Genomic DNA, 12052 nt, shown 5'->3' on the forward strand with positions numbered 1-12052 from the left:
TATCGACTCTTGTCAGCTACAGATCGAGTCTGTTGCGTTTCAGAATATCACTCGTTATTCATATAGCTTCAGCTGTCAATGAAGTTTTAAAACAGCAATTGATTTTGGCCAAAATCAATTGCTGTGTTTTGGCCAAAAATAAAAACTGCAAACTTGAAAAGTAAATCAGCGTCAATATCAGCATTGTAGTTTCCTAGCTTTTATTCAGACATTACTGCTGCATCCTTGACTAAACTCATTGATACATAATGCGTATCCTGATTAAGGGTGGTGTCTGGAAAAACACTGAGGATGAAATCCTCAAGGCAAGTGATTCATTCTCATGATCCGAGCTTTGTTTCTATCTATTCCAATCATTTACATTGCTGGGTAAGAATGCTCCAAATGTCTGACATTGTCACTGTTTTATATCCTTAGGCTGCTGTCATGAAATATGGCAAAAACCAATGGGCTCGAATTTCATCCCTTTTGACTCGCAAAACACCAAAACAGTGCAAGGCCCGATGGTAGGCAGATCCCATCTAACCCTTATAGCCAGATCTATACATGTTTTTAAATTGAATTTCGAAAACAGTCATTGATATTTGTAATCCATTTCAGGTTCGATTGGCTAGATCCGTCCATCAAAAAAACGGAATGGTCCAAAGAAGAAGATGAAAAACTGCTTCATCTTGCCAAGCTTATGCCCACACAATGGAGAACTATTGCTCCGATTGTTGGTCGAACTCCAGCTCAGTGTTTGGAGAGATATCATAAGCTTCTTGATGAAGCCGAGGCTGGAGATGAGGTAATTGGCCATTTATCACTAACCAACCATGAGATCTGTGTTTGACCCAGTTGATGAAATATCTATTTAATTGTACAGGAGGGTGGTCCAAACAGTGATGATGTGCGAAAGCTTCGTCCTGGAGAAATTGATCCTGAGCCTGAAACCAAGCCTGCACGACCAGATCCAGTGGATATGGACGAAGATGGTACTTGTAATTTTGATTTCTATTGCTTGATCGTATTTTGCCTTGACCCATCATCACTGTATGTTGATTTTTTTAATGTAAATAATATAATAGAAAAGGAAATGCTTTCAGAAGCTCGTGCACGTCTTGCCAACACTCAGGGAAAAAAGGCAAAACGCAAAGCTCGTGAGAAGCAGCTAGAAGAAGCTCGCCGCTTAACGGCATTACAGAAGCGTAGAGAGCTCAAAGCGGCTGGAATCGAAACCAAAGTATTTAAAAAACTCAATGGCATGAACTACAATGCCGATATTCCCTTTTATAAGCCTCAACCTGCTGGATTTTGGGACATCAATGATGAAATTGCACGGGAAAAGGTTGAAAAAACCAATCTTACCAACGAGCTGTTGTCCAAACTCGAAGGCAAACGTCGTATGGAGATTGAAGAGGTAGAACGCAAAAAGGATTTTAAGCGTCAAAAAACCAAGAAAGAGCAAGGCGAATATGTTCCTCCTCAAGCTTTACGAGCCTTGAAGGCTTTGGAAATGACTCCTCGTGGCAAGCTATTTCTTCCTGCGCCTCAAGTATCCGAGATTGAACTTGAAGAAATTGTTAAAATGGGTGTTGCTGGAGAGAATGTGCGTGCCATTGTACAATCTGGCGAAGATGGCAGCTCATCGCTATTGAGCGATTATTCTACCTTCCGTGCTCCAACTCCATTACGTACTCCACGAGCAGCTGCTGGAAGCCAAGACTCACTCATGCTTCAGGCTCGTAATTTGCGCGCAATGACAGAGTCACAGACCCCGCTTCTTGGAGGAACAGTAGATTTAGAGGGCAATGTTGATTTTTCTGGTGCTACACCCAAGCGTAGTATTTTAGCCACGCCCAATCCACTTGCTGCTAACCTCACTCCCCGCCATAATCAGGAAGGTGGTGCGGCTGGTCAATCCGATGCCTATAGTGTTGGTGGTACACCTCGTTCCAATGCTACTGTGGGTGGTCTTTTTGGACACACACCGCTTCGCGATCAAATGGGAATCAATACCCCGCGATCAGAATTCAGTGGAATGGGTGGTGGTGAAACTCCCCAAGCTTTTCGCCAGCAACAGGAAATGCTTCGTAAGCAGCTTTCTGAGCATTTTGCAAGTCTTCCCAAACCCAAAAACGATTTTGAAATTGTAGTATCTGATTCTGATTCCGACGATGTAGACTTTAATACAGCGGATGCTAGTGGTATGGATATGGAGGAAGATACCGAGGATGTGCTAAACCGCGCAATGGAGCAACGCAAGCAAGATGCAGACATAAAGCGACAACTACGTTCTATGGTTGTACAGCGTGATCTTCCTCGACCTGTTGTGTCACTGAGGCTTCTTGAGCAGCTTTACTCTGAAAATGATGGGATTGTAGAACCTGATTCATGTGATGATTTGATTCGACAAGAAAAAGCACTACTGCTTCAGCGTGATATCACCTTGTATCCATCTCAAAATCAGCCACCTCTGCAAAAATCAGGCGTATTACCCAAGTTTGAAAAGATTTCCTTGGATCTGCTGACCAAAGCCAATAAACTTGTTCAGGAAGAAATTGAGATGATACGACAGAGTTTAGAATCCAAGCATGTATCAGACTCTCATCCCGACACTGCAACGGGCTATCCAAATCCAGACGAGTTTGCAGCCATACACGACTCTTTGAGTTCTCTTTCTGTCTATGATCCTAGCAAGTCTACCTATGTTAACAGTAGCAGTCTTTCATCATCAGATCACCGAACCCTATTGAAAGCCCAGCTAGATGCCTACCGCGAAACCATGAAACAGCATGCAATCAAGGCTCAAAAATTGGAGAAACGACTTGGTGTTACTCTTGGTGGGTACATGTCACGCTCCAAAGTACTCCAAAAGGATCTATCCAATGTATTTACTAGTCTGGAATCTTCCTTGCTGTCGTTACAGGGATTCCGTGCTGTACAGGCTTTAGAAGGACAAGCGTTTGATGCTCGAGTGTATCGTAGTAGGAAAGAATTGGAAAAGTTGGCAATGATGGAGCAAGACCTACAAGATGCATATCGTTTTAAAACCCAGCATCGAGATGAGCTTCTTTCCACGATGCAGTCTGCTTAGCTACACACTTTTTAAAAACTGGCCGAGTGGATTGTTGGCAACGCAATAAACTATTTTGATATGAAGACTATTTGAATTTATTTGATTGAAATTAAACACCTGCTATGCTCTTGGCATTATGGGATCAATACAATACATCCGCAGACCTTGTTGGTTCCAATTGAACTTTCCAAATAGAATGATATTTTAAAATAATAGTATCGATGCTATTGATTTTTTGAAAGTAAAGGGTTTGGATCCAACTTCAAAAGGTTGAAGATGGAAAGGAGCCCAATGTGCTTTTTTCTGGTCGATTGGACGGTTTTTGGCCTCCCAGGACAAACTCGGGTTTAAGCTGATACATACCAGTGTAAGGACCACGCTTGTTCAAAATACATACTTCAGCCAAAATTTCTTTTAGCCAAGCGTGAGGTTGTTTTGTTTGCTCAACCAAGCCTTTGAAATTCCAATATGGATACCCACTAAACAGGGGAAATAGTACGTTGAGTAGATCACTCCGAGTCATACGTTCACGCTTGTCTAAAGATTTGGAAGACTTTTTTTGCTATACAAGTCGACGATTGTAGCAGTAATTCAAAAACATTAGCATGACCAGTAGGTTACAATGGCAACAAACGATCGAGTTCAAGCAGTTGAGTGCGTGGAAAATGAAATCTAGTAGCAAAACCCAACCATTGTGCAACACTACCTTGATATGTTCGAGACCAGCGTTCCAAGTATCAGACGAAGCAGACCCCATGAGTCTACGATGCTCAGTCTTGTTCTCGTCAATCATTTTGACGACGCGACTTGGGGTTGCAGCAGTTGTGGTTCTCTTTTTCATGATGCGCTGGTAGTGAGCACTATGCGTGGCATCAGTGACCATTGGACTGACCGTGGCTTCATGTTGAACAATTCCAGCAATGCCCACTGCTCGGCCCTGACTTGTTTCAGTAAATACATATTCGTTTTTAGGTGCCAAGTTGGTGAACTTGAGATTATAGTTTTTTGGAAGATCTGCAGACCAAGGCTCATCGGGGATATGAAGGGTGACTTTAGGATTGTTTCCTTGCATGGTGGATCTTTAAAAGCAAAGGTTGGGTTAGAATCAAAAGCAAGTAGACTGGATAGTGACTGGGATGAGCTGTAGCAGGTTGTTTCATCTAAAGAGCTGGTATGAGGGCTTACTCTTTATCAATCCTGACTTGGCCAAGGTCCTTTCCAGCATGAGTGAAACCAATCTGCATCCACTTTTCAGCTAGAAAGTTGGGGACTTTGACTAGCCAGACAGCATTATCTTGGTGGTCCAGACTAAACTCATCGTCAGAATCACCAGCAAGACTCTTGACATCGACAGACTCAGAGAGACCAGGTTTGACTTCATCGTCACTTACATCGCTAACATCGTCTTCCATTTGACAAAGGTTGAATATTGATTCCAAGGAAAGTTGAAATAACAAGCCATTCGCATCAGTCAGCCAACATCGGGCTCTCTAGACAAAACAGCCCGATCTTGGTGAGTAGATCCAGAGTATTCCATCAAGTTCCAATGGGATTGACTTTTAAAATAGCTTTTGTTAATATTCTTGAATCTACAAAGCAATATGCTTTTAGCAGATTCATACACTAGCACTGCTGCAACGAGTGACAGTCTCTATTCCGTTGGAGATCGTATTCTTGTTGCAGATGAGCCGGCCACTGTTTTGTATGTTGGATGTGTGGATGGCAAACCCGGTCTTTGGCTTGGGGTGGAATGGGATGATCCTGCTAGAGGGAAGCATACTGGCTCTTTTAATGGTCGAACCTACTTTACTACTACGCAGTCTGCTGATGCATCAGCACCACTGCTCAACTCAGGATCGTTTATTCTGTCATCCAAGACTGATATCCAAAAGGGACAATCTCTCCTTCTAGCATTGACTCGCAAATACCATTCTGACCAGCCTGTCGATGGGACAATTTCATTTGGTGGAGATCACTCTATTGTTGTTGAAACTGTGGGATGGGACAAGATCAAAGACAGACTGAGTAAACTGGGACTGATTCATGAGCTTGGACTTGCTGGTTTGGGTATCTCCTGTTGTGGTTCCACTCAACAGGAACTCGATGCTGTTCGTCAGTCCTGTGCGTCTGTAGTGGATTTGGATCTGTCCAGAAACTTGCTGTCCAGCTGGTCTGCTGTGGCCGAGATTGTGGCCCAGATGCCCAAACTCAAGTCATTACGACTTTCTGGCAATCGGTTTGCATCTGTGTCTGCATCCGACACTGTCGATTTGACATGCGTCTTTGCCTCGATCACTCAAATGACTCTCATGTCTACTTTGATATGTTTTGAGCAGCTGGAGCGGATCGTGTCTTGGTTTCCCAACATGAATGAACTCTATCTTGGTTCAAATATACTTTTGTCACTTCAAACTACTGCATCTGGCTTTGTCCAAGGTCTTGATCATCTTACTGTTTTAAATCTAGAAAACAATTCTCTCTCAAAATGGTCGGATGTTCAGCGTCTAGGAAAGCTTGCAAGTCTAAAGACTCTGAATCTATCCGACAATAAGTTTCAAGTCATTGAACCCAATGTCCTTACTACCTCTGAGCCATTGTTTGCTCATTTGACTGCTATTTCTCTCAACAACAATCTGATCGACTCTTGGTCATCAATCCATGCGCTCAATTCTTATCCGGCTTTGGTGGATGTGCGAATCAAACGCAATCCCATTACTACCATTGCAACCCAAGAGGAACAACAGTCACATGCTCAAACTATTAAACCCAATGGCAATCTGGTATCATACACCCGCTCAGATTTGTTTTGGATTGCTGTTGGCAGACTAGAACGCGTTACTCTCCTTAATGGATCAACAGTTTCTGATCGCGACCGACTCAATGGTGAGCTATTTTACCTTTCCGAGGCTGCCAAAGCCCTGGCTCTGTCATCTGATCCTAGTCTGTTTGACACGATTCATCCTCGATATACTGCGCTTTGCAAGGTACACGGCACTCCAACTCTCGCTCCTACCGCACTATTGTCCAATGCTCTCAAGGATAGACTGTTGAAACTCATTCTACATCATTGTGAATCAGGTCGTATAATTGAAAAGAAATTCCCTGCTACAATCACCGTCAGAGCCATCAAACCGCTGCTGATCCGATTATTCAAGATCAATACCCTACATACTGATCATGCAAATGTGATGGTGACATGGGTTTCGGCTGTAGATGGTCGTACTGAGATTCTCAAAGACGATCTCAAAGAGTTGGCGTATTATGATGTTGTCAGTGGTGATACACTCAAGATTGAGGTTTGTTCCTAACACATTTGTGCTTTCAATAAACACCCCACACTTTATGATTCAACAATAAAGCTGCTATCAAGTACCATCCATTTAAACTCGCATCTGTGATGCTTTTCATGTTACATTGTTAAAAATAATATGTATTCATCACAAGGCAGAGAACTTGCGGGTAAAAGGTCTTGAGCTTAGAAAAGAATCTGCAGCATAGGTCCGCGCAGACAAAATATGCGGTGGTTCAAAGGCTGGTGCTACTTCTGATTCATCGCAATCACTCTCTTCATTAGATTCCTGCTGAGTTGATGTGTGTTCTGAGTTTGACTGGTGAATTGAACTGCTATCCCTTGCAACACCATCAACAACTCCTTTGTTTTCAAGATGCGCTAGCTCTGCGACTGCTTTTTCTTCAGATATTAAATCCAGATCTTGCTGAGAAAGTTGTACATAGTTTGGTGTTTTAATTGGGAGTGATATGGACATATTCGATGGTCCTTGCTGGCGATGCCTCCATCGATAATCTACAATGTGTAGTATTGGTAACCCCAAAGAGTGTGATGCATAATTGAATGTGGCAAAAAAGTTGGTTAAACATTTCAGATTAGCTCGTATTAGACTTTTAGATATCTTATACAATCAGTCTTGTTTAAAATGTACAAAAACCAATCTTACTAGAATGAATGATATTGACTTTTCTATCAGCAGGGAGTGTGTATTTTGTGACAGGTCGTGCTGCGACGCCTTCCATCTCAAAAAGATCTTCGTCTTGATCATCATTTTCAATAGCCAGTACTTGATCTGTTTGTATTGATGTCCCAGGAAAACCAGAAGAATCTGGAAGAGGGGGCCGCCATGACCCAGAAACTGCATTAGGGTCAGACACAAGATCAGATGCTTTTGTTTTAAAAGTCGATTCTGTATCAGGAGAACGGGCTTGTGTCTGGCTTTGAGATGATGCATTTAGACCATCTGATATGGCTGATGAAGTGCTAAACGATGATGCTTTGGGGTCAATTGGAGATCCTATTTTGCCTTCAACTACATCAGACTTTGGCATAGTCTCTTGGGAATGAGGGCTGTCTATTGATTGCAACGCACTTATTGAATCTTGAAGCGATGATTGCGCAAATACAGGTGAAAAGGAAAGGCCACTGTCCATCAGTAACGCCTTTGAAACCGTATATTGGCGAAGCAAAATATTCTTTTGATTTAAAGTTTGGCGCTTCTGTTCCTCCAATTCTGCATAGACTGTATCACGAAATGCTGAGATGCGTGCCTCACCATCAGCTAGACATTCATTGGTATATGCATTTGACGCTGAATCTAGCTGCCTGGAAACTCTGGGATCTGAACAAGCATCAAGCGAAAGCTTCTCTAAGCAATCAAGAGCAGCACGAGATGAAAATCTAGAGCTGTCGATAATAATATGAAATCCATGGGAGTAAAAAGGATCTAGTTTAGCCTTTTCAATCTCGTGATCAGGCTATAATAATGGAGATAAAATGAGGAAACAATGATTGAATTGATTAGTCTAGATATAGGCTCCAATTTAAAACAATCCAAATTTAAGTAAAAACTGATCATAGTAGATGATCCAAAAACCGGTTCAAACAGGTACTTACAATCATGCCATCACCCAAAATCACAATGTTGTCTTCGGGGAGCAACGGCTCTAGCCATAACTGTGAAGCAGATTGACGTCGTTGGTGCTGCAGTCTGACAAGTTGATCCTCTTCTTGAACTACAGAGAAAAAAAGAACAAGAGTCTGGCAATTAAGACATGTCACTCTAACGATTCGGTCCAAACCAGCAATGGTGGATCGGAACAAGGGATAGACCTGTAAATTGTCAAGCAAAACAACGCAAAATCAGAGTGATCATGTCAGTACAGCATTAATAGATAGCTGTGATCAATAATAGAGATTGAAGTAGTCAACTAGATGTGAATATTTGGTCATAAATCCCAAACGAGTTTTTGGGTCGAGACCACGATAAACCAGAAATGATCCACACAAAACAAGCCTCAGAAATGTGCACGGAATAGTATAAACAGACATTCATGCAAGTCGTTAGACTTACAGCACAGATAGGCTGAAACTCTCTCAGCTTAACATAGTTTCCAGTCAGCGGTATATCTATACTGGCCATCATGGCAGGCATCTGTCGAGACATTGCTTCGACAGATTCTGTCACTATAAAGACAGTGATGTTAAGACAGGAACAGGCGTAACATGCAAAACGATCCATTTATACAGTATTAAAGTTGTTTTATAAAGAGAATAACTGTCGACTGGATTGTTGCGCTGGTATGACGGCTGTTGTCTTGATTTGAGTCTGGACAAAAATTGCATGAAATTGACTTTCAATGCGAATGCAAATCATGTGACTTTCACTCATTAATCGTTTACTTTTCAGTGTTTTTATTTTAATTGGAATGAGCAACTCAACGAGCAACTCGGTGAGTAATTCAACGAGTAATTCAACGAGTAATCGCACTTGTCCAGAAACATGCATCGTCACGGATGCTTCGTTTCATAAACCGTTAGATCACTGCTACAGCTTTGAAAAAGGCTTGTACACTTGCATGTTCGAGGGCTGCGGTAGTGTCTTTCAAAAAATAGGAAAGCTAAACCGACACATGATTTCTCACTCTACAGAGGTTTGTATCAATCTGTTTTTGATTATATTTCGAGATGTTGTATACTAAATGCCATTACAATTGATGCCAACTTGCTGGCTCATTCGATTTCTTTTGCACGCTATATTCGCTTTAGCGTCCATATTCATGTGACAAGTGTGACAAGTCCTTTCGCCGTAAAGAGCATTTGGCAGTACATGCACAGATACATGCACCGTCTGATTCCGATCGTAAGCCATGGTTATGCGCTTATCCAGACTGTACCAATAGATTTGCTACCAAATATCATCTTAACCGGCACATTAGTATTATACATTGCGCTGAGCGACCATTCAAGTGTCCTCAACAGGAGTGCGATGCTGCCTTTTCAAAACATACTCAGCTTCGAACCCACATGTCGGTACATACTGGAAAGCTGGCTTACCCCTGTGCTGAATGTGACAAGAGCTTTCCTACTCCAAGCAAGCTCAAGTTGCATTCGCTGACTCATGCATCAGAAGCAGATTCAAAATATATTTGTGGGTTTGAGGAGTGCGGTTTGGCATTTCCAAAATGGTCTGCTCTCCAGGCACATAATCGTAAGGCACATACTCCTGTATGCCCCACTTGTAATAAGTCGTTCCAGACAGCCACGCTGCTTCGAAATCACATCAAGATTCACGATCTTGACCATGAATTATTCTCATGCTCATGGCATGAGGGATGTGATAAGGTGTTTTATAGTGTAAGTGCTCTTGCGCTATTTATTGGACATGATGCCAGCTCATGATATTTACTACTATGTATCTCTATCTTTTTTAACTATTGATAGCGTAAGAGCAGAGACTTGCATATCCAGGTAGCCCATAAAAATATCAGGAGATTTGCATGTAATGTCTCAAACTGTGACAAAGCATTTGCCCACAAGCGTACCCTCAACAACCATTTAAAAAAACATGAGACTGAACTAGATACTTTGAGCAAAAAACGTAAAAGATCTTTGGATGATTTGGAGTTGTTGACTGGCATGTCATATATTCAAGATCGTAGTATACCCTGTCAGTTTGAAGGTTGCATATTTCGGTTTAAACGACAGTATGATTTGTCTCGTCATATGTTTGCATTGCATGGTGTCGTTTTGACCAGTGATCAAGAGCCGCTGAACACTAGCGAACTATTTCAACCCGAATCATATAATTTACAAAACCGTGCTGGACCACCTGTTCCGCAAGTACCTCTTGATGTCGAATTCAACTTTGACTCCTTTTTGGTTGATACATTTCTAGCCTCCAAACAAACTTATCTGGAGCATCTGTTTCCCGTGCCCATTCAAGCTGAACCTTCCACCACGCTCAATGCACTGGTTTAATTCACTGCTGTATTCACGCACAATGGATCACTAGATAAGTGAGTCAGTAAACTGTCACTCGTCAAACTATTGGTGTTCATTTACTGGCCAGTTTTGAGTCCCTCGCAACTATCACAAAAGTAATGGGAATAGCGAGATGAAATAAATTTATATGAAGTGATTTATTTTATTTTAGCAATAGACAGATTTTGCCTTTAACCGCCATTTCTGTGTATCCACCCGATCCTTGAGTTTTCTATTTTCTTGCTCAATAATCTGTAGAGCACGCTTTAAACGTTCGTTGATTGCTCTATCTTCTTGGAGCTGTCAATTTAAAATCATATAATAGATTTAAACTCGGAATAGTCAGCAATGCTTATATCGTTCGAGTGTCAATAAAACACGAGATTAAATCATGACGAATCCTGGACAGGATCAATAACTACCTACCAGCACAGTTTCTGCATTTATTTCCGATTTAATTTTATTGAGGACCTGCGACAGTAATAAAGTATAAATGAATAACCCTAATTACTAGTATGAAATTATTTAAATCAAATATACAAGAAACATACATTCATGTCACTGGATAAAACAGGTGGTTTCCTTATGGATGGAACATGTCGAAGTCTATGTCGGGCAGACAATGCCGTTACAGATATGTCAATGCTACCTCCATCCTTGAAAGCCTCTTTGACACGCTTGTCCATCATCCTTAATAGCCCTTCGAACTCTGGAAACCGCGATGTATACATGGAAAAGTCTGTATGAGAAGCTTCTGGTGTGTCCTGCTTTGGTGTTGAAACTCGACCATCATGGAGACTATTAGGGCAAGTATTTCCAGAACCGATATTGATTTCAGAAGTGTCCATATTGACTAGGGTTGCACAGCCATCACTTGTGGATTTGATCAAGTCTTTACAAGGATACTCTGCATTGTTGATCTGTGCAGATGTACATTGAGAGCGTAATGTGTTTTGATTTACGAGGTTTTGGTGACCCTTGTTTCCAGAATAAATGTCAGTGATGGAATATACAGATACACTTGATGCCATGCTTCAACAAAAGTCCTCGACACTCGAGATTGAAAGACTGGGTTGGCTTCAAAATCAATTCTACATAGTGATTTTAAATTAGATTGAATGCATCAATAAATGTTAGAACCAATATGATGTTGTTAATCTTAGTCCCAACCTACGAATCAACAAATACTTCAACGCGCAGGGCTTATACGTGACGGTGGAATGGTGTTAGGCCGTCACTCACGTGAAATGGAACACTTGTATTACTTGCAGTCACTGCCTCTTTAGAATATACAATGACTGAATATTCCTTGTTTTCTACTAATTCACTGGCATTTTCAATTCAATCAACACACTCCATCATATAATGTTTACAAACTATTCATGTATCTTCTTTTTGGTATAATCATATATTGTACAATCGCTAGATTCATGCATTACAATCCAACTATTAGGTTTGACTGTTCTGATGTTGTCCATCAAACTCGTGTATCTTGCAATCACATATGTTCGCGTTCTAGTTCAAGAAAACAATGTATGCTCCAGGAATGCAACAGTTGTTTCCATGCAATTACCCAGAAACCAGTCAGCTAAAGAAATTCCAAAAACAATGATCAATAATTTGGTGGAAATCATTCGATATTGGCCAGTTATCATGCATTTTGACTCTTTTATTTAGTTTCTATTTTACATGAATACGCTGCAAGCCCTCCATCTACGCTC

General features: G+C 41.3%; 6 protein-coding genes across 6 annotated transcripts; 3 read left to right on the plus strand and 3 right to left on the minus strand.

Annotated features, from left to right (window-relative positions):
* Positions 1-210: 210 nt before the first annotated feature.
* Positions 211-3145, plus strand: BATDEDRAFT_35936 (uncharacterized protein). Its single transcript, XM_006681659.1, has 5 exons — positions 211-305; positions 418-506; positions 601-787; positions 866-974; positions 1068-3145. Exons 1-5 carry the CDS (start codon positions 249-251, stop codon positions 3074-3076), a joined length of 2451 nt encoding a protein of 816 aa, XP_006681722.1. The 5' UTR covers positions 211-248; the 3' UTR covers positions 3077-3145.
* BATDEDRAFT_20656 (transcription factor IIF subunit TFG2) lies at positions 3134-4479 on the minus strand. Its single transcript, XM_006681563.1, has 3 exons — positions 4244-4479; positions 3765-4137; positions 3134-3620 (listed from the first exon to the last, which is right to left on the minus strand). Exons 1-3 carry the CDS (start codon positions 4468-4470, stop codon positions 3321-3323), a joined length of 900 nt encoding a protein of 299 aa, XP_006681626.1. The 5' UTR covers positions 4471-4479; the 3' UTR covers positions 3134-3320.
* A 262-nt stretch (positions 4480-4741) lies between these two features.
* BATDEDRAFT_35938 (uncharacterized protein) lies at positions 4742-6435 on the plus strand (the record flags this gene model as incomplete). The annotated part of the gene is made up of 2 exons (XM_006681660.1): positions 4742-4760; positions 4829-6435. The coding sequence occupies 2 exons, from the start codon at positions 4742-4744 to the stop codon at positions 6364-6366; spliced, it is 1557 nt and encodes a 518-aa protein (XP_006681723.1). The 3' UTR covers positions 6367-6435.
* A 60-nt stretch (positions 6436-6495) lies between these two features.
* On the minus strand, positions 6496-8589 carry BATDEDRAFT_91494 (uncharacterized protein; the record flags this gene model as incomplete). The annotated part of the gene is made up of 4 exons (XM_006681767.1): positions 6496-6863; positions 7015-7825; positions 7965-8180; positions 8422-8589. 4 exons carry the CDS (start codon positions 8587-8589, stop codon positions 6496-6498), a joined length of 1563 nt encoding a protein of 520 aa, XP_006681830.1.
* Positions 8590-8908: 319 nt separating this feature from the next.
* Positions 8909-10088, plus strand: BATDEDRAFT_3760 (uncharacterized protein; the record flags this gene model as incomplete). Its single annotated transcript, XM_006681514.1, has 3 exons — positions 8909-9001; positions 9117-9704; positions 9792-10088. Coding segments are annotated over 3 exons (978 nt in total), but the record flags the coding sequence as incomplete, so codon positions are not given.
* Positions 10089-10499: 411 nt separating this feature from the next.
* BATDEDRAFT_91493 (uncharacterized protein) lies at positions 10500-11362 on the minus strand (the record flags this gene model as incomplete). Its single annotated transcript, XM_006681768.1, has 3 exons — positions 10500-10631; positions 10758-10802; positions 10883-11362. The coding sequence occupies 3 exons, from the start codon at positions 11360-11362 to the stop codon at positions 10500-10502; spliced, it is 657 nt and encodes a 218-aa protein (XP_006681831.1).
* Positions 11363-12052: the final 690 nt, after the last annotated feature.

Source organism: Batrachochytrium dendrobatidis (assembly GCF_000203795.2).
Source record: "Batrachochytrium dendrobatidis JAM81 unplaced genomic scaffold BATDEscaffold_13, whole genome shotgun sequence".
Lineage (NCBI taxonomy): Eukaryota > Fungi > Chytridiomycota > Chytridiomycetes > Rhizophydiales > Batrachochytrium > Batrachochytrium dendrobatidis.